Here is a 20,147-nt window from a genome sequence, read left to right as displayed (position 1 = left end):
CATGTATCAGTAGTTCATTCTTTTTTTTTTTTTTTTTGCAGTACGCGGGCCTCTCACTGTTGTGGCCTCTTCCGTTGTGGAGCACAGGCTCCGGACGCGCAGGCTCAGCAGCCATGGCTCACGGACCTAGCTGCCCCGTGGCATGTGGGATCTTCCTGGACCGGGGCACAGACCCGTGTCCCCTGCATTGGCAGGCAGACTCTCAACCACTGCGCCACCAGGGAAGCCCCCAGTCTACATTTTATGTGTCTTCTCCTTGGTGACTACCCTAATTTGGGCTTGTGGCATCTTAGTTCCCTGCCCAGGGATTGAACCCACATTCCCTGCATTGGAAGGCAGATTTAACCACTGGACCACCAGGGAAGTACCTGTTTGTGATCTAATTATCAGTATGATTATATGTAAAAGAAAGAAGAAGGGGGAGGGAGAGAAAGGGAGAAAAGGGGAAAGGACCTCAGATTGGGAATCAGAAAAGCAGGTTGAAGTCCTGAGTCTGTACTTCCCAGCTCTGTAACTTTAGATAAGTCTCATAACTCTGAGCCTCAGCTGGCTCTACATGTTTGTAAGGATAAATAAGTTATTTGTAACCTACAACATGCTCTGAAATCATAAGGGATTAAAGGACCATCCAGTGCCAGATGTATAGATAGACAGTTATCCATAAACCAGGGTGTGACTGCCTCAAAGACAGAACTAGGTCTCACTGTTTTTTGTATTTCTAGCGTCTAGCCCCATGCCTGGAACATAGAACGTTACCAGTAAGTGTTCGTTGAGTAAGTGAGGCAATGAAAGAATTAACTTTGAATAAGTGAATGAATGATAGTATGTAAAAGACAGGTGGGTGTCAGGTGACAAGTTGTTAAGTGGCTATGGCACTGCTAAGAACTGAAGTTACAATGTTTAATTCCTTATCTGTTAAATGTTTCAGTAACATGGAAGAATAATTTGCACATATATGTATTTTTACTTACAGATTCATTAATTCAACAAATGTTTATTAAGTGCCTACTATATACCAGGCAAAGTTCTAGTCCTGGGCATACAGTGATGTCCATTTTAATCATTTGTTTTAGAAAGGCCTCTGGCACTGATGGTTACCTTCAGTGACAGTGTTGGTTAAGCCCTGACCCCTGGTGCAAATTGAAATATATTCCCATTAGTTATTGATTGGCTGTAATTTTTTTTTAATTAAAAGTTCTTTGGGAAAAGAACTTTTTCTAATTGCTGTTTCCTACTTTTAGCTGTTAATATTTAGTTTGGGAGCATAACATTTAATGATTTTTAAAAAGCAACAGGTCAAGTTAATATATATTAGGTGATGGATTAAAAAGCTAGATAATCAAGCAGATAGATGACAGGGAGTCATTCTTCCAATCAACCTCATGATGTCACTGGAGAAAAGAAGGTCAGTTGGAACGTGATGTCTGGCAGTTACAGGGAGCTGTGGCTAGGAAGAGGGTACTCAGAAGCTGCCCTGGAGTCCTTAACCCCCAAGCAGCCAACATCGTGTGTCCAGGCCCCTGTACCAGAGACACTGGACATCTTTGTGACTGACAGAGTGATCCCAAATGGAGAAAGACAAGCCCCTACTGTTGGTGACCGCTGTGTCGGTGAAAGCCATCATCTCAAGAATTGAGGCTGCCCAACTAACTCGGGCTCAGGAGGTAACCCCTTGAGATGAGGGTGTCATCCTTCTGTTGGGGTCTGATGTGGAGGCTAGGGACTGAGCCCAGATTTGGGTAAGATTCCAGCTCTGGGCCCTCAGGGGTCCTGGGATCCTCAGCAAGCTGGGTTTGTGGACACTTTAGTGGAGGGTGAGCTGGAATCAAACTGCCGCCGAGGCAGGGATGGGCCCAGGAAGCAGACAGCCCACAGGGAAGCCCTAGGTTGGCCCTGAGACACATCATGGTGGGTCCTACCAGGGCAGGAGGAGGGGCCCAGAGTTCCTGATTGGGGTCTGTTCTTGGCAACCTGTCAGACTGCCCCAAGCTGAGCCCTAGAAACTCACAGGGAAATGGCCAAAGATTCAAATCACCCTGCACATGAGCCTCTGGTGCATTTTTTTAACGGGAGCCTCCGATCCTGAGGGTTTCTTGGGGCCTCATTTTTCTAGTTCGTTGCCTCTGGATCCTTGTGAGGAGAGATGTCCAGAAGTCCCCAGCAAATTCTGAAATTCTGAAGAAATGTTTGCTGTGGATTTTTAGTATTCTCTCCCTGAGCTGGTCTTAATAATCAAAATGACAGTAATTAGAGCTAACACTTATTTTATGTGCCAGGCGCTGTCCTAAGTGCTTTACAAATACTGGTTCATTTAATCTTTACAAAAACCCTGTGACACAGGTACTATAATTATCTACACTTTACAAATAAGAAAACTGAGGCCCCAAGAAATTAACTGACTTGTCTAAGATCACACTACTAGGACATGGCATCTGGCACCAGAGTTCACACCCCAAAACACTACAGTCTGCTGCCTCCCATATAGGATATTTCTTCCCAGCTCTCAGACATCTTGGACAATGTCAACTGTGTCATCAGCCGCTTCCAAGAAGAATTAGGATATGATTTCAAAAAAAAAGGCAAAATCTCACCAGACAGAGCAAAAGGGCAAGAACAGATTCATCTTGCTGGAGAAAATTACCTCATTCTCCAACGATGCTAAGACTAAAGAGAAGCACTTGTATGAAATTCTCCACTGGCTAGGTGACTGGGGTGAGTTTGCAGGCTGGGTGCAGTCCTGAGGGTGGGTGCCTTCCCCCCCAAGATGCTGGTGCCAGCTCACTCAGCCTCCTCCTTTCCCCTACCCTAGGTCAGCATTTGCTGGGAGGGGAGTGCAGGGTGGTGGGTGCAGAGGGCGCAAAAGACACATCGCAGCGCCTCTCCAGTGAAACATTGTCCCACTCATGTCGTAGCATATCACCTCTATTCCCTAGAGAGGCAAGCATGTCATTGTCCAAAACGTAATAGATTGTGATATTAGGTGCATATGTGATGAAGCCTAAGTCCTGGGTTCATTATTACATCTCATTTTTTAGTAAGATAGAACCTAAGTGCAAACTCACACTAGCTGTTTTATTTTTCCAGCTTTATTGAGATATAACTGACAAACAACATTGTAAATTTAAAGTGTACATGTGATTATTTTATATAGAAACATATATATGTATATAGTGAAATGATTATCACAATAACATATCACCTCACATAGTCATCCTTTGTTGTGTGTGTGGTGAGAATATTTAAGATCTACTCTCTTAGCGAATTGCAAATATAGGCATACCTTGGATATTGCAGGTTCAGTTCTAGACCACCACAATAAAGTGGATATCATAATAAAGTGAATCATGTGAATGTTTTGGCTTCCCAGTACCTGTAAAAGTTATGTTTATACTCTACTGTAGTCTATTAAGTGTGCAATAGCATTATGTCTAAGAAAACAATGAACATTAAATATACTTTATCGCTAAAAAGTGCTAACCATCATCTGACAATGCAGGGTTTGCACAAACTTTCAATTTTTAAAAAATGCAGTATTTGCAAACAACAGAAAAGCAAAGTGCAATAAAATGCAGTATGCCTGTATACAATACAGTATTATTAACTGTAGTCACCATGCTGTACATTAGATATCCAGAACTTATTCATCTTATAATTGAAAGTTGGTACCCTTTGACCAACATCTCCCCATTTCTCTCACCTCCCAGCCTCTGATAACCACCAGTTTACTCTCTGTTTCTGTGAATTCAACTTTTTTTAGATTCCACATATAAGTGAGATCGTACAGTATTTGTCTGTCTTTCTCTGTCTGACTTATTTCACTTAGTGTAATACCCTCAGGGTCCATTCATGTTGTTGCAAATGGCAGGATTTCCTTCTGTTTTATGACTTAATAATATAGATCTTCCTTAGCTTATGATGGGGTTATATCCCAATAACCCTATCATAAGTTGAAAATACCATAAATTGAAAATGTGTTTAATACACCTAACCTACCAAACATCACAGTTTAGCCTAGCCTACCTTAAATGTGTTCAGAACACTTGCATTAGCCTACAGTTGGGCAAGATCATCTAACACAAAGCCTATTTTATAATAAAGTGTTTAATAGCTTATGTAATTTATTGAAGACTATACTGAAAGTGAAAAAACAGAATGGCTGTATGCATACAGATGGTTGTAAGTGTATCCATTGTTTACCCCTGTGATTTTGTGACCACTTAGAGCTGTAGCTTGCTGTTACTGCCTAGCATCATGAGAGAGTATTGTACCATATTTCACTAGCATGGGAAAAGATCAAAATTCAAAGCATGACTTCTACTGAATGTGTATCACTTTTGCCTCATTGTAAAGTCAATAAATCATAAGTTGAACCATCATTAGTTGGGGACTATCTGTATTTCATTATATATACTACATTTTCTCTATCCATTCATCCACTGACTGACACTTAGGTTTTTTCCATGTCTTGACTGTTGTAAATTATGCTTCAGTGAACATGGGCATGCAGAAATCTCTTGGAGACAGTGATTTTGTTTCCTATGGATATATACCCAGAAGTGGGATTGCTGGACTATATGGTAATTCTATTTTTAATTTTTTTTTAGGAACCTCCATACTGGTTTCCAAAATGGTTATACCAATTTACATTCCCGCCAACAGTGCACAAGGGTTCCCTTTTCTTCAGGTCCTCACCATTGCTTGTTATCTCGTCTTTTATACATAATAGCCATCCTAACAGGTCTGAGGTACTATCTCGTTGTGGCTTTGATTTGCATTTCCCTGATAATTAGTGATGTTGAACACCTTTTCATATACCTGTTGGCCATTTGTATATCTTCTTTAGAAAAATGTCTATTCATATCCTTTGCCCATCTTTTAATCGGATTATTTGTTTTTTTGCTATTAAGTTGTGTGAGTTCCTTATAGATTTTGGATATTAACTCCTTATTAAATACATGGTTTGCATGTACTTTCTCCCGTTCTGTAGGTTGAAGTTTTTCACTTTGATAATCATTTCTTTTACTGTGCAGAAACTTTTAAATTTGATGTAGTTCCACTTATTTATTTTTGCTTTTGTTGCCTTTGCTTTTGATGTCATACCCCAAAAAAAATCATTGCCAAGACCAATATCAAGAAGCTTTTCCCCTATGTTTTCTTTTAGGAGTTTTATGGTTTCTGGGCTTGTATTTAAGTTTTTAATTAATTTAGAGTTAATTTTTGTGAGTGGTATAAGATAGGAGTCCAATTTCGTGGTTTCTTTTTTGTTTTTTTTTTTGCAGTACGCGGGCCTCTCACTGTCGTGGCCTCTCCCGTTGCGGAGCACAGGCTCCGGACACGCAGGCTCAGTGGCCATGGCTCACGGGCCTAGCCGCTCTGCGGCATGTGGGATCTTCCTGGACCGGGGCACGAACCCGTGTCCCCTGCATCGGCAGGCGGACTCTCAACCACTGTGCCACCAGGGAAGCCCCAATTTCATTTTTTTGCATGTAAATGTACACATTTACCAGCACCACTTATTGAAGAGATTATCCTTTCCCCATTGAGTGTTCTTGGGTCCCTTGTCAAATATTAGCTGACCGTATATGCATGGGTTTATTTCTGAGCTCTTGATTCTGGCCCATTTATCTATGTGTCTGTTTATATGCCCGTGCCATAGTGTTTTGTTTACTATAGCTTTGTAATATAGCTTAAAATCAGGTAGTGTGATGCCTCCAGCCTTGTTTTTCTTTCTCAAGAATGCTTTGGCTATTTGGGGTCTTTTGTGGTTCCATATGAATTTCAGGATTGTTCTTCCTAGTTCTGTGGAAAATGCCATTGAGATTTTGATAGGGATTGCACTGAATCTATGGATGACTTTGGGTAGTATAGACATTTTAACAATATTAATTCTTCTGATCCATGAACATGGGTTATCTTTCCATTTACACGTGTCTTCTTTAATTTCTTTCATTCATGTCTTATGGTTTTCACTGTAGAGATCCTTCACCTCCTTTGTTAAATGTATTCCTAAGTATTTTATTGTTTTGATGCTATTGTAAATGGGATTGTTTTCTTTATTTCTTTTTTGGATAGTTAATTGTTAGTGTGTAGAAATGGAACTGACTTTTATATGTTGACTTTGGATCCTGTAACTTTATTGAATTTGTTTATTAGTTCTAATTGTTTTTTGTGGAGCACACTAGCTATTTTATAGAGGGACTCAAGGGTGATATTCAAAGTACTGAATGGATACTGAGCCAAACAGCACTGGTGCCAGCTATAAGCAACTGGTATAGCCATTTGGGTGTGGACCAGCTGCATGCAGTCCTGGAGCCAGATGCTACCCCCGTTAAGATCAGAGTTATCCGATCAGGAGACCTCAGTCTGGTGTGAGGTATGGTGGATGCTGCAGTGTTGGAGGAAGATGGTATAGGGATATGCCCTACCCCTACTCACATTGCCCTGCCCCTGAGGAGCTCTCGGTTCATTGGTCCTTCAGCTGCCCCCAAGAACTAAGCAGGGCTGTTGACTGCAGTTAATTCATTTAATTGTCCAGATATTGGATTAGGCAGTGAGGATAGAGCAATAACAAGATAGGCACATTGCTGGCTTTGTAGTACAACAGTGCTGTTTTATGTCTATGCATATTTTCTACATGGCAGGTCTCATGTTAATCATTTCACTTGTATTATCTCATTTAATCCATACCCAACCCTTTTTTGGCAAGGATACTAAGGCTAGGGAAATAAGTGACTTGCTCAACATCATACAGCTAATAAGAGGTTAAACCAATCCAACCTCAAAGCCTGCTGGTGTAACCCCTATCCTATAGGGCTATTTGGGGCTCCCTAGAGGACAGACTATTCTCAGCCTGCATCTCCCACTCTCTCTCCAGGTGACAGTCTGACCTATGAGATCAGGAACAGGAAGAGTGAGGAGGAAGAGGAAGCCCTGGATGAATGGATCGAGGTGATGGAGAAGGGGTTACCTCTCTCCCTCATCGCCACCAAAGGAGGCATCGAGTCTCTCATTTCCCTCTGCTCCACTCTCATTGAAGGACAAAGGAAAGGGGCACAAAGTAGGTTCCAGGAGCACCTGGCAGGGGAGCGGGGTGGGGCAGATGCCATCTCAAGGAAAGAAGTCACACACCAGGGTCTATGGGAGTCTTTCTGATTCTCCTCCATAACAAAAGCTTTAGCTGAGATGGATGGTCAGTGGTAAGAGGTTGAGGTAGTGGACCCAAGCTGAGAAGTGAGCAGTTCTGGGCTGTCCCTCAGGGCTGAAGGAAGGTGTGATGTGGAGACAGGTCCTCGTTGGTGGTCCCTGGAGCTGTGGCCTCGTGCAAGTTCTGGGGAACAAGGCTGGAAGGTCAGAAAGGGTGGAGTTTATAGCTAGAGCTAGAGGAACATCCTTTCCTTAAACCAAACCCAGATGCAGAGCCAAGCAGTCTGGTGAGACTCAGCTGGAGGCCCTTCTAGAACCTTCTCGATTGTGGCTACTGCAGAAGTAGCCAGTCAGCAACATGGCTCAACCTTGAAATATCACTTCTCTCAGCACTAGAATGGGCCTGGATTAGCTAACTGCCACATTTTGTAGATGAGAACATTGAAGCTCAGAGGAGAGAAGGATCCACAAGGAAAGCCTGTGGCAAAACTAGGCCCCACGCATAGGTTTTCTGGCTTCTTAATCTTACTCGAGAGCATGGGCTTCGGAGTCAGACAAACCTGAGTTTGAATCCCAATTTCTAGCTGTGTGACTTTGGGCAAGTTACTTCCTCTCTCTGAACCTCACTTTCCTCATATGCAAAGTGAGGAGAGCATTGTCTACCTTACAGGGTTGCACGTGGTGTGAGGCATCTGGCACTGTGCTCAGAACACACACTCAGGGCTTAATAAACAAGAGCTGACATTATCATTTTACCATTGATTTTCATGGCCAGGTTCCTTACCAGTTAAGCAAGGTCGATAGCTGGGGGAGGGAGGAAGCAAGGAAAGGTGGAGGAGAAGGAGACAATGTCTCCTACTATCCTTGTCATATTATGTCTTGAAATATAGTTATTTGTTTACTTGATTTATTTCCTTGCTAGGTTATAAATTTCTGGAGGGCAAAGGCTGTGTCTTATTCATTTTTTTAGGGATTAGTTATTGAGCACTTTCTAGGTACCTGGTACAGTGCTTGGTACTAAACATGCATCATCTACTTACGTCCCATGAAGTAAATGCTATGATTATCCCCATTTTTCAGAAATAGAGGTGCTGAGAAGTTAGGAAACTTGCCTAAGGCAAGTGGTAGGGATGGGATTCAAGCCCGAGTTATCTGACTCTAGAATCCATGCTCTGAACCGTTAGAGCATATGGCCTCTCTGACAGTATTAGCTAAATGCTGGCTTGATTTCAGTGTCATTTAATTTCCATATTTCCTTTAGCCCCTCATCCAAAGTTAGCCAGTGTTTTGTCTGCCAGTGATGTTCACTGAATGAGAAATGAATGGATGCTCCAAGATAATCCCTCCAGCAGCTCTACACCTAGTAGATCCAAGGGGATACAGCTATGACCATGGACCATCCCTGAGGAGCTGAAGTCTGCATATGAATGGGTTTGAACACAAAGTGCACAATCGGTGTTTATGTACATTTTCCTGCTTTCATCAAAGTATCATGGGAGTTCATGACCCCCAAAATGGAAAAAGACATTAGTCATTATAAAAGAATGTAAACCACTGCAGGACCACGTGATAAATTCTCTACAAACACAGTCCAGTGGTAACAGGAAAGGGAAATACAACTTCCCAGGTGATCTAGAGTCTAAGTGCCAGGTGGGCTTCCAGAATTTAGATAGCTGGCAATAGGTAGCCAAACAGAGATATTGAGACTGGGAAGTAGCATGATTAGAAAAATCACTCTACTCCAGGGAAACATGGAGGATCAGGAATATGTTGAATTGGGTTGAACTGGATCGAATTGGTCCAGACCCCTCTGGGTCCTGCAGGTGCTGTGGAGCTGACAGACCCTGACAGGTAAGCTCTGAGCAAGCTCTGAGCCCAGCAGAGATCTCTCCTGACAATATCTCCCCTGGCCTCACATAATGCCCCAGCTCCTTATTGCCAAAGCCCTAAGAAGGTTGGATGGGAATTTGGCCAAGCAGGGTGTGGAGAATCAGTATAATCCTTGGATCCATGGGAGTTTATTGCCTTTGTTCTCGCCACCTCTCCTAGTGTCCAAACACACCTTCTGGCAGGGCTGGCGGGAACAAAGCCCACAAAAAGTGACATCCTGCCCTCAGCCACTGAGCCCAGAGCAGATGCTCCAGGACAAGCACACTACCTGCGTGAGGGTCTCCGAGGTGAAGTCCATGCTGCAGGAACTCCTGGACTCCACGATGTTCAACCAGGGGGAGGTTTGGGCCATCAGGTACGTGTCTGCTGTGGTCGAGAACCTCAACAAGGCCTTGATGCTCCAGCACAAGGAGAACAGAAGCCTGGAGGCCAAATACAGGCACCTGAAAATAGAGAGGACCAAAGAACTCAGCAGCCAGAGGCTATATTTCCAGAAGTCCCTCCAAGTCCTCAAGAGTAAGAGTGATGCCCTACTAAAGCAGGTAGAAATTCTAGGGGGAAAGTACCATGACCTTCTCCTGAGGAAGCATGCCTTAGAGTTCCAGCTGAACAAGGCTTAGTCTGCTAGAGGTCAAGCAGAATACTCAGTCAAGATCTTGGTTGACTCCCCAGCCCCTGCCAAGAAAGAGGCCCTCCGAAAGAAAGAAACAGTCATAGAGGAAACCCAACAGGAGCCCAAGAAGGAGGAGCAGTTTTCACCACTCTCCCCAAGTCGCCTGGCCATGACCTGGGATAGTAGTGCTAGGCCTTCCACATGTCAACCACTTTCCACCATGACTGTGCATTCAAGGACTGCAGATGTGTACAGCAGCAAGGGCACTGAAAATCTTCAGCCTGTGTTGCCATCCTCCATGGATCACAAGTTTCCTAAGCAATGGGAAAGACCGTCAGCAGAAAGCCCAGGCCACAGAGTCAAAGACCAGAAGGACTTCTTCCAGGAAGTGACCCAGGAGAAGGAAGGACTCCAGATGAAGTCCCATTTTCAGAAGCAGCTGTCCCCAGAGAGCTCTAGGAAGGTGGCCTTGGAGAGCAAGGCAGAGCACTGGGAAGAGGAACTCAGCTGGGAGAGGCGAAGGCAGCAGTGGCTGGAGGAGATGTGGCTGCAGTGGCAAGAGAAGTGGGCCCTGCTGGAGCGGGACACCGGGAGAAGCAGCGGCAGTGGGAGCAGGGGGAAGCAGCAAGGGGGTGGCAGCGGAGATTGGCCCAGGAGCAAGGGGGCCCATGGAGGGGGCCGGAGCGGACAGGAGAGCACGTGGAGAGAATGGGCTTCATGCCCACCAGTCGATGGAGGGACTTGGAGGAGGCATCACTGGCACCTCCCCCAAGCCAGGCCGAATCTGCTCACCAAGGCAGGAGGCCACACTTGCCCAGGTCCCCTAAGACCCAGCAGCCTGCCCCCGGAAACCAGAGGACCATGAGTTCAGCCGAGTTTACTCAGAAACCACGGGCCCGCTGTGTTCCCACGAAGGCCAAGAAGACGGCCTCCCTTCCTGTCACGGGGACATCCCTATGAGAAGTGGCCCAGCCCCCTTTGCATACATCCCCAGTAACTCTGAAGGGGAAGGTATACCACGTGGACGTGGAGGCCCAGAGGAAGAACCTGCAGCTCCTGACTGAGGAGGATCAGCTGGGGCTGCCCCACTACCTGCACAACAAGGTGCGGGAGCTCACCACCACCGCCGTGGAGCTGAACGCGCTCAAGCTGTGGTGCCTGTGCCATAAGTACATCCTCTACAGACATTTCCAGAGCCTCCGGTAGGTCCTCCCTGGCACCCACCGGCACCCACCCACACCGCTGCAATATATGGGCAGAGCCAGAACCCAGTGAGAAAGGAGGAGCATGGGGCAAGTGGGATGGGGAGAATCACCCCAGGCCTGTACCCTGAGGGAGGGTACCTGCGAAGGACACCTGACCTCGGAGCCTTGGGCAGCCCTGAAGGTGTGGGAGGTCAAACACTTACACACTGCTCTCCCTCTAGTGAGCTTTCCTGCAAGCCTTTCTTCCTGTCTTCCTACTGCCCTGTCCGTAACCCGCCTAACACGCTCCCCCATTTGCCTTACTTTTATTCCTGTTTCCAGCCCAGCCTGAGCCTCCTCACCTGACACCACCTCCTGCTTCTCTGCTCCCTGTTTTCCCCAGCTCTCACAGACACAGAGTCATCTCTGGTTAACAGAGAGTTGGGGGCAGGAGGAGTCTCCTTCACCCACTAAATCACTTCCCTCTCTTCCCAGACAAGAAGTGATCAACCACGTACAAGTTGTGTGAGAAGCTGGGGCTGCCTACAAGGCCCAGAACCTCTACCTCTTCCTGGAAAACGTCGACCGCCTGCAGAACCTCCAGCTGCAGGCCTGGACAGACAAGCAGAGGGACCTGGAGGAGAAGCGCCGAGAGTGCCTGAGCAGCATGGTGACCATGTTCCCCAAGGTGGGCCTCCCACCCGGCGACCTTCTCAGGGGTCAGCACAGCCAGCAGGGATGGGGCCAGGGTGGAGCCATGGGGCTGTGGGGTGTACCTGGGCGCGGGAGAGCAGTTGGGAAGTAAGAGAGCAGATTAAAGCCTCTGAACCAGGAAGAGGGGAAGGCAGGAGACAGCCTGAGCGTAAGGAAGGCCAGTTTTCCAATCTCCATATATGCGGAGAGCAAGAGAGGCAGGAACCCTCCAAAGGAGCTGGACAAGAAAGCTTCTTCTGGAGGGGAGGTAGTTAGGGCCTGCAGTCCTGACTCTGTGCTCAGATTCTCCCTCCCCATCCTGGTCTTGTCTGATCTGCTTGCTCTCCAGGCTTGGTCACAGCTGTCTTCTTCACCCTCGTGCTGGCGACTCCCTTTGCTTCTCTCTGGGGACAGCTCCCCTGCTTTCTCTCTCTTTTTTTTTTTTTTTTTTTTTTTTGTGGTACGCGGGCCTCTCACTGTTGTGGCCTCTCCCACTGCAGAGCACAGGCTCCGGACGCGCAGGCTCAGCGGCCATGGCTCACGGGCCCAGCCGCTCCGCGGCATGTGGGATCTTCCCGGACCGGGGCACGAACCTGTGTCCCCTGCATCGGCAGGCAGACTCTCAACCACTGTGCCACCAGGGAAGCCCTTTTTTTTTTAATGTGCTTTGTTTTTGTTGTTACGAGGTAGAACTTTTTTTTTTTTTTTTTTGGCTGCCTTGGGTCTTCGTTACTGTGCACTCAGGCTTTCTCTAGTTGCAGCGAGCGGGGGCTGCTCTTCGTTGCAGTGCATGGGCTTCTCATTGCGGTGGCTTCTCTTGTTGTGGAGCACGGGCTCTAGGTGCGTGGGCTTCAGTAGTTGTAGCTCGTGGGCTCTAGAGCACAGGCTCAGGAGTTGTGCACGGGCTTAGCTGCTCTGCAGCATGTGGCATCTTCTGGGACCAGGGCTCAAACCTGTGTCCCCTGCATTGGCAGGCAGATTCTTTGATGTGGACCATTTTTAAAGTCTTTATTAAATTTGTTAAAATATTGCTTCTGTTCTGTGTTTTGGTTTTTTTGGCTGCAAGGCATGTGGGATCTTAGCTCCCTGACCAGGGATCGAACCTGCATCCCCTGCATTGGAAGGTAAAGTCTTAACCACTGGATCACCAGGGAAGTCCCCAGCAGCCAGATTCTTAACCATTGCACCACCAGGGAAGTCCCTACCCTTAACTTTTAAAAAAATTTTTATTTTATTTTTGGCTGCATTGGGTCTTCGTTGCTGCGTGCGGCCTTTCTCTAGTTGTGGCGAGCGGGGTCTACTCTTCATTGCAGTGCGCGGGCTTCTCATTGCAGTGGCTTCTCTTGTTATGGAGCATGGGCTCTAGGCACGTGGACTTGAGTAGTTGTGGTGCATTGGCTTAGTTGCTCCGCGGCATGTGGGATCTTCCCAGACCAGGGCTTGAACCTGTGTCTCCTGCATTGGCAGGCAGATTCTTAACCACTGCACCACCAGGGAAGCCCCCCTACCCTTGACTCTTAATTGACAGTTTGCCTGGATACAGAAGTCTAGGTTAGAATTCATTTTCCCTCACAATTTTGAAGGCACTGCTCATTCATTGCCTTCTAGGTTTTGGTGTTGCTGTTGAGAGTCCAAAGTCATTCGGAGTCTTAATCCATTGGGTTTGACCTATTTTTATTCTCTAAGGTCTGCCTTCAGTTTCCTCTACTCTTTCCCCTGCTACCAGGGTCAGAAAAGCAGCGAGTGCTGACATGGTCCACAGGAGGCTAGCTGATGGCTTGGAGGGATTGCAGAATCCTGCAGCAGTGACTCAGAATCTGCTGAGATCTCCTCTAGGGCTGGGCCAGGAGGTTACCCCACTGAGTCCTGAGCAGCCACGGCCAGAGTCTGGGGGAAGGAGTGTCCTGAGGGATTCAGTGTAAGTGCCAGCATAAGGCAGCTGGAAGAGCCTTGGCCATGGGGATATCTCCCAATTCAGTTTCCTGTCACCTTATATTAGTCCTGATCACCTCCTGTAGGTGTCTTGACTTGCTAAATTGGTTTTGAGGTTGAGAAGGAAAGGGACCATATATATAATAATTCTTTAGATGGCTGTGAGGGTTCCTCCAGCTCCTTCCCCAGGGCGAGGGCAGAGGCTGAATGACAAGACACGGAGAGCATTCCTGACACAACCTGGCCCGGTAACACGAGTCTCTCACAGTTCCAGCTGCTCTGGCTTCCTTTAGTTTTTTCCTTGCTGTTTTGCCCATTGTCCAGATTCTCCACAGCAAAGGAGAAAACAGGAACTAAACCAGCAAAGAACAATTCAAGGAATTTCTGGGAAATGCAATACCCTGAGGTCCCAGGCATACCTAATTGGAGGCATTCCCTGGGCCTCACCCTTTCTGCTCTGCCACAAGTCAGGCAATGCCTCCTCTGGCACTAGAGAGAGGATGAATTCCTTTCTCTCTGATGCCTCTCTGCTGGTTCCTCTTAGCTCCAGCAGGAGTGGAACATTAACCTGAACACCCCTGTGGTCACCTCCCCAAAGTCAAGGAAAAGCAAGCCTCCTCCATCCTTACTGCGGAACATCCATTCCAGCAGCCCCTCCTGCAAGCGACACCTGGAGCTCTTTATGACCAAGCACCAGCAATGTGTGCCCCTGCGGATGGCCCAGTAGGTGCATGGAAGCCAGAGGCAGCTGGCTAGGTGGGTGAGGGAGGCAGGGAGCAGGGGTGACCAGACTTGCGGGGTGTCGGGGGGTGGTGGCTGGCAGCTCAGTGAAGGCACAGACAGGCAAAGCTCACCCCATGAGTTGCAAGGAAACTAGCTTCTCAGCGGCCTGCCCAGCTCTGGCCATTGGCCCAGATGGGGGTATGTGTGTATGTGGTGTGTGGGCTTCATGGCACAGCCTGACCAAGTATGTTTCAAACTATGCAACTGAAAGACTCCTGGGACCCACAGCTGAGAACTTACAACCATTTCCACCCTGAGCATTGGTCTGGCACCTGCCCCTGGTCCATCCATGTAAATCAACCTGATCCTTCCCACCACGTGACCCCTGGGCTCAAAGAGAGACACCACGAGTCTCTGGGCAGCCAAGAAGAGACACATCCACACACCCCTGGTGTGGCCAGTTCAGGGCTTCAGGCCCAGGGCATGTGCCTGGAGGAACAGGGGCTGTCTCGGCAGCCTCTTACAGTAGCTCCTCAGCTAGAGGAGACCCAAGGAGGTGAGATTTAGAGTTGGGAAGGGAAGAGATGCGGCAAGGAAGGCAGTGACGGCTATTTGAGAAGGGAAGAAAACCCTGCAGAGCTTGTTGCTTCCCAGTCTCTCCCTTTCTGTAAAGACCTCCTCATCTCTTCTTACACTTTCAACCTTCACACCCCAGCCAACAGGGGAACCAGCTGGAGGCCATCTGGAAAACTGATGTGGCCTCCTCCAGTCACCCAGTAGAAAAGAAGACCCCCACCAGCCTGTCCTGGGACCAGCTAGGGGGGTACCCAGATATTCCCCGGCTGTTGGCATTGGATGTGCATTCCTCCTACCACAAAAGCTTAATGTCCCTCAAGGCCCGGTAAGATGCAAGGCTGGACGGTTAATCTGGATTCAGGGAGATCTGCCCACCAAGGGTACACACTTTTGTGTCCAACCGCGCAACAGCTATCTTTCCAAACATTAATAATGACCTCATTTACTGTACCACATCAGACAGAGAGATGCTTACCTGCCTCACTGGCCATGAGCTTGGGTCCCCACGCCAGCACCATTCTAGTTCTCTCAAAGGACTCCACACGGCGTCTCAGAAGATCACGACAGAAGTCATTCCTTCCCACTTGCTTCCTGGGCTGCACGTGAATTGCTCAAGAGGTGTTTTTTGCCCTAGGCCTGGGGGTTATTCTCAAGGAGAGCCAGGTGCAGGTATGGAGAGATGAGAGAGACCAAAAATCTCAGGATAAACTGGGCCCGTCTTTGGCATTGTCATTTCCTTATTGCCTTCAAGAACTGCCCCTGGGAAGAGCAGCTGAAGGGAGGCGGGCAGGACTCAGTGGGCCAACAAGGGACTTTTCTGGTTAGGAAGGTTCAACTCTGCCTCTCTTGGCTTGAAGATGTCAATATTGAAGACTCAAGGCTGTTTCAAGGAGCCTTTCTAGATTACTAACCCCAGCTGCCTCTTGTGGCCCTGCCCCTGCCCCAGTTAAAGATCTTTGACAGGGATGGGAATTTCCTGGCAGTCTAGTGGTTAGGACTCGGTGCTTTCACTGCCAGGGCCCAGGTTGGATCCTTGGTTGGGGAACAATCAATAATATCTTTGACAGGGAGAGGGCACTGATGCCTGCCAGTGTAGACCTAACCAGAACCAAGGCTGCAAGATGCTGCTGCTGCCCTCATCCTCTCGACAGGAACTTAGGGAAGACGGGGTGGCACGGCAACATCAAAGGAGGCTGGTCCTTGGCTGTGATTCCGCTCTGAAGTGGGCCTGAGAGTCCCAGCTGGACATCAACATTATAGCCCACCTAGTACATAGATACCTGGTTTTCAGTTCCTGAAGAGTTTCCAAGTGCGTGTGTGTGTGTGTGTGTGTGTGTGTGTGTGTGTGTGTGTGTTGTTGTTGTTGTTGTTAGTTGATTTGGATACAGCAAACAGAACTGAGAATAACCAAAAACAACACTGGCAGAATTTAGTAACCCAGAAATCAACTGGGGCCGCACCTGCTGAGACTTGGCTAAACTTGCCCCTGACTCTAGCACCCCCATAGTGCTATCTCTCCTCTCTGAGCGCCTTCCCTCCCTCTGCATCCCTGCCAGTGCCTGGGCTCTGCTCGTCATCTGTTTCAGCCTGAGGCACCAACCCCGCACACGTGAATATGTGCACATAAATATCAAGTATACACACTCCGCTTGACCCCAAGCATTTCACGATCTTCATAACTTTCTGAAAATTTAGCGGGGTGATAGGGAAAGGGACTCACAGTGAACAGTACCGAAGAGCAGCCTCCTTTCTTCCCCTCTCTCTTTGGTTTAACATGCAAAATTCAAAAACTCTTTCCCGTCTCTCATGCAGAGCTCTCCCACCTACACCCATGCTGCCACTGGGATCTCAGCTTCAGACTTAAAGCACTAATCAAAATATTGTTCCCAGCAAAGACAGTTTCTCCTTTCCAGGGGAATTTAGGTGAATACAATTTTCTTCCCCTTTTTCAAACTCTACAGCAGTTTTTTCAGTTTATCATACTACCAGGTGTAGAGACCAAGCCCTGCTGCTTCTGTCTTCTTATCCACATGCCAGGTTGGTACCACCTACCTGTGTGTCAAGCTGGTCCTCGAGATTTTAGTGTAGGTGCTGCCTCCATCGTCTTGGGATCTTGCTGCTGTGGCATGAGAATCTGCCGCTGCCCAGGCTACTGCTGCCCTAGGGTGGTGGTCGTGCTGCTTTCTTTGTGCATTCTCTGTGCGTGTGCACCTCTGGAGACACACTGCTTCCACTGCCACGCCTGCCCCTGGCCCACCTCAAATCTGCAGGCCCACCTGTTGTGTGGGTCCAGGTCACTCACCTCTTCACGATCCTGCTGACCTGAACAGCTCCCCTGGCCAAGTTGTCCAGTTCACAGCACCAGCTAGTTTCATAACTAGGGCCAGCCTCGCACCGACTGTCCCATTCTCCTGGTCTGCCTGGCGTTGGCAACCTGTCTCATCAAACGCCCGCCGGGGTGTCCTCTCAGCATGTGGGGAAGGACTATTAATCTTCCCTCTGTGATTTGGGACCGTGTCCTTCAAAAACCAGCAGACGCCCTTCTCCAAGATCTTTTTTCTGCTTTGTCTTACAGGTGTCTCCCCTGGGCTGTCTGTCTGACAGGTAAGATAGCTATGTGCCTGTACACACCGAGCGCTGTCTGCAGTTGGAGAAGTATCTTAACCTCGACTCTAAATGCCCTGCCCTCCCTTGCTCAGAGCCGATTTCTGCACAAAGTACACGATGGTTCACACGTGTGTGCTGAGATGCAGTGATTATGGATTCACAGACTTCCAACGTGGTGCCGACAGAAGAGAGAGCTTATAACTTGGTTTCTGGGAAGGAACCAAGATGGGGGTGGAGAGGAAGAAACGTGGATGGGTAGGAAGGAGCAGGAAAGAGTGAGGGGAGGGAAGAGGGAGTATTCTGTAACGTGAAACGGGAGGAAGATTCACAAGAAAAGAAGCAGAGCCCCTGGGATGTGGCAGAAATGTTGTGTTAAGCAGTTCCACATCTGGGTCAGTCTGGGCCCAGCCCTGGACTGGTCTCCCAGAGACGACCAGGGAAGCTCTCGGGTGGGCTGGGTGGGTACTCACATCTCAGGGCCTTGTTTCATCTGCTTCCCAACTGGTAACTGTATTAACTGTTTCAGTGCCTCAGTGACCCAAAGAAAGGAAGGCCAGGAACACCCAGAGGAGCCAGCTGAGCTTGTTTGTAAAAAGTCAAACGAGTCCTTCCCCGGAACCCTAAAAAGCCAGAAGGATCGAGACAATTGCAGTCCTTGCTCCATGCCTTAGCCAGTGATTCTCAAAGTTGTTCCAAATGCAGATTCCCAGCTGGTGTTTTTAAACAAACACTCTGGGTACTGCTAAGTAATCCTAGAACTTTGAGAAACACTACTTTTCTCCTTCAGTCCCCAAACTGTACATTTTTAATAAGATAGAGATGTGTTTATTTTTAAAATTTTCTGCCTCATTGCTAAAACCCACACCTCCTCAACTCACTCATTTTTTTTTTTTTTTTTTTTTTTTTTTGTGGAGCACAGGCTCAGCGGCCATGGCTCACGGGCCCAGCTGCTCCAAGGCATATGGGATCTTCCCAGACTGGGGCACAAACCGGTGTCCCCTGCATCCGCAGGCAGACTCTCAACCACTGCGCCACCAGGGAAGCCCCATCTCACTCATTTTTGAAACCAGATGCATGACCACCTGGCCACTGACTTAGACACCAGTCACAGAGGATCCCCCCAGTGTTGTGTCTGCCCTCTGGGAGCCGACCAGCCAAGACGGCCATAATTAGTGCCTGGCACACAGCAGGGCTCAGTAACTCTAAAATCAATCAGAGACACAGACAAATACGTAACAGATATACTGATGATGAGCGTGAAACTCAGAAGGTAAGAACAGAAGAAGGTACTGAGTACAAGTCAGAGCCAGGTGTGACTGGGTGTGGGAGCAAAGGTGAGTGCATCTCTAAGAAGTGAGGACAAAGATGGAAGAAATAGAGACACGGTTCCAAATCTAGATGGTGTGGGCTTAGGAGGCCATCCCTGTCCATTAATTAATTGTCTTAATTCAGGGAAGACACTACTTTGGTTGGTTCATACAGCTTACGAGCACCACCCCATCCTCACTCTCCCTTGCACTCCCCTCCCCCTCCTCCCGCCTAGCCAGACCAGACCTAGGGACCAGGCATGATAAAACGTTAGCTAGGAAATTACCCTGTTCTCAGAGGCCCCACAATCCAGTGATTCTGTTTCTTAGGAATGGAACACCCATCCTTGCTTAAGGTTGAAATTCTGGAAGGAAGAGGAGGATGTTGGATGCAAACTGATGGCCCTTGGATGATGCCAGAGTAGGATTTAATCTCTGAGCCACAGCTCAACGTACCACAAGGAAGCCTGGCGGAGGGAGGAAGGTGAGAGGCGTTTCTGATGCAGGTCACACACATGGGACAGCTGTGGCAGGGAAGGGCCATGTCTGGCCTTTCAGGCTTATTTTCTGGAGGCCTCACCCCACTGTAGCCAACATATTAAAATGCCCTCACACTAAATGCATTGCTTTATAAATAATTTGAAGGGAATTTTATAACTTTGCTTTGGAAATTAAACGACTATGAGTAAGTTTTTTTAATGTATAGTTGGCTGTAACTTCTCAGCAATCATCATGCATAGAGATGAAATCTAACAAGTTTTGTAAATAAGATGAGAATATTCTGAATATTAAATTTGACAGAATAATGAAACTGACAGTATTATGTTTTATAAACATTTAATTACATATATTTTTGTATTTTGGTGCCAATGACATTATTTATTTATTTATTTTTACTATCTATTCTTTAAGCCTCGGCATGTGGGATCTTAGTTCCTTGACCAGGGATCAAACCCGGGCCCCCCATAGTGGAAGCGTGCAGTCCTAACCACTGGACCGTCAGGGAAGTCTCACCAATGACATTTTTAAAGGTTTCAGATGTTTCCGTACGCTTTCGGCACTGTGCTTAAATTAAGGTGCCCAGCAGCTAAACCTGCCCCGGTGATGGAGGACTTTGACTTTTTGGTTGTCCTCTAGCAAGCTCTCTGGCAAACAAGCAGAGTGTCTGATAGATGGCCAAGCTGGGTTGAAACCCAAGGAGATAATATAGATATAGTATATGGTGTTTTTCTGGTAATGAGGTTATTTAATACTATCCAAGAACCTCATTTTTTTTTTTCAGAGCAAAGTTGATGTATTTGGTCAAACAAGATATTGCCTCAAAAAAACTTGGGGAAGCCAGGGCATGAGAAGGAGTACTTCTTGGCATATTTCTTCAAGCCAGATTTGGGAGTTGGCCATATCTCTGCTTACATGGCTCATGGCCTCAGGGTTCTCCAAGATGAGGAATCAACACTAATGTGAAAGGGGGCATGAGAG

The 20,147-nt window shown here is 47.5% G+C and overlaps 1 protein-coding gene across 1 annotated transcript; it reads left to right on the top strand.

Annotated features, from left to right (window-relative positions):
* Nucleotides 1-1,568: 1,568 nt before the first annotated feature.
* Nucleotides 1,569-18,032, top strand: FAM186B (family with sequence similarity 186 member B; the record flags this gene model as incomplete). Its single annotated transcript, XM_082849907.1, is given in 13 exon segments — nt 1,569-1,664; nt 2,486-2,569; nt 2,571-2,712; nt 6,875-7,057; nt 9,193-9,650; nt 9,654-10,227; nt 10,230-10,603; nt 10,607-10,848; nt 11,326-11,356; nt 11,360-11,518; nt 14,000-14,178; nt 14,894-15,079; nt 17,888-18,032. Coding segments are annotated over 13 exon segments (2,853 nt in total).
* Nucleotides 18,033-20,147: the final 2,115 nt, after the last annotated feature.

Source organism: Leucopleurus acutus (assembly GCF_964270905.1).
Source record: "Leucopleurus acutus genome assembly, chromosome: 11".
Classification (NCBI taxonomy): Eukaryota; Metazoa; Chordata; class Mammalia; order Artiodactyla; family Delphinidae; genus Leucopleurus; species Leucopleurus acutus.
The sequence above is the reverse complement of the archived record's forward strand: the minus strand, read 5'-3'. Positions and strand labels throughout refer to the sequence as shown.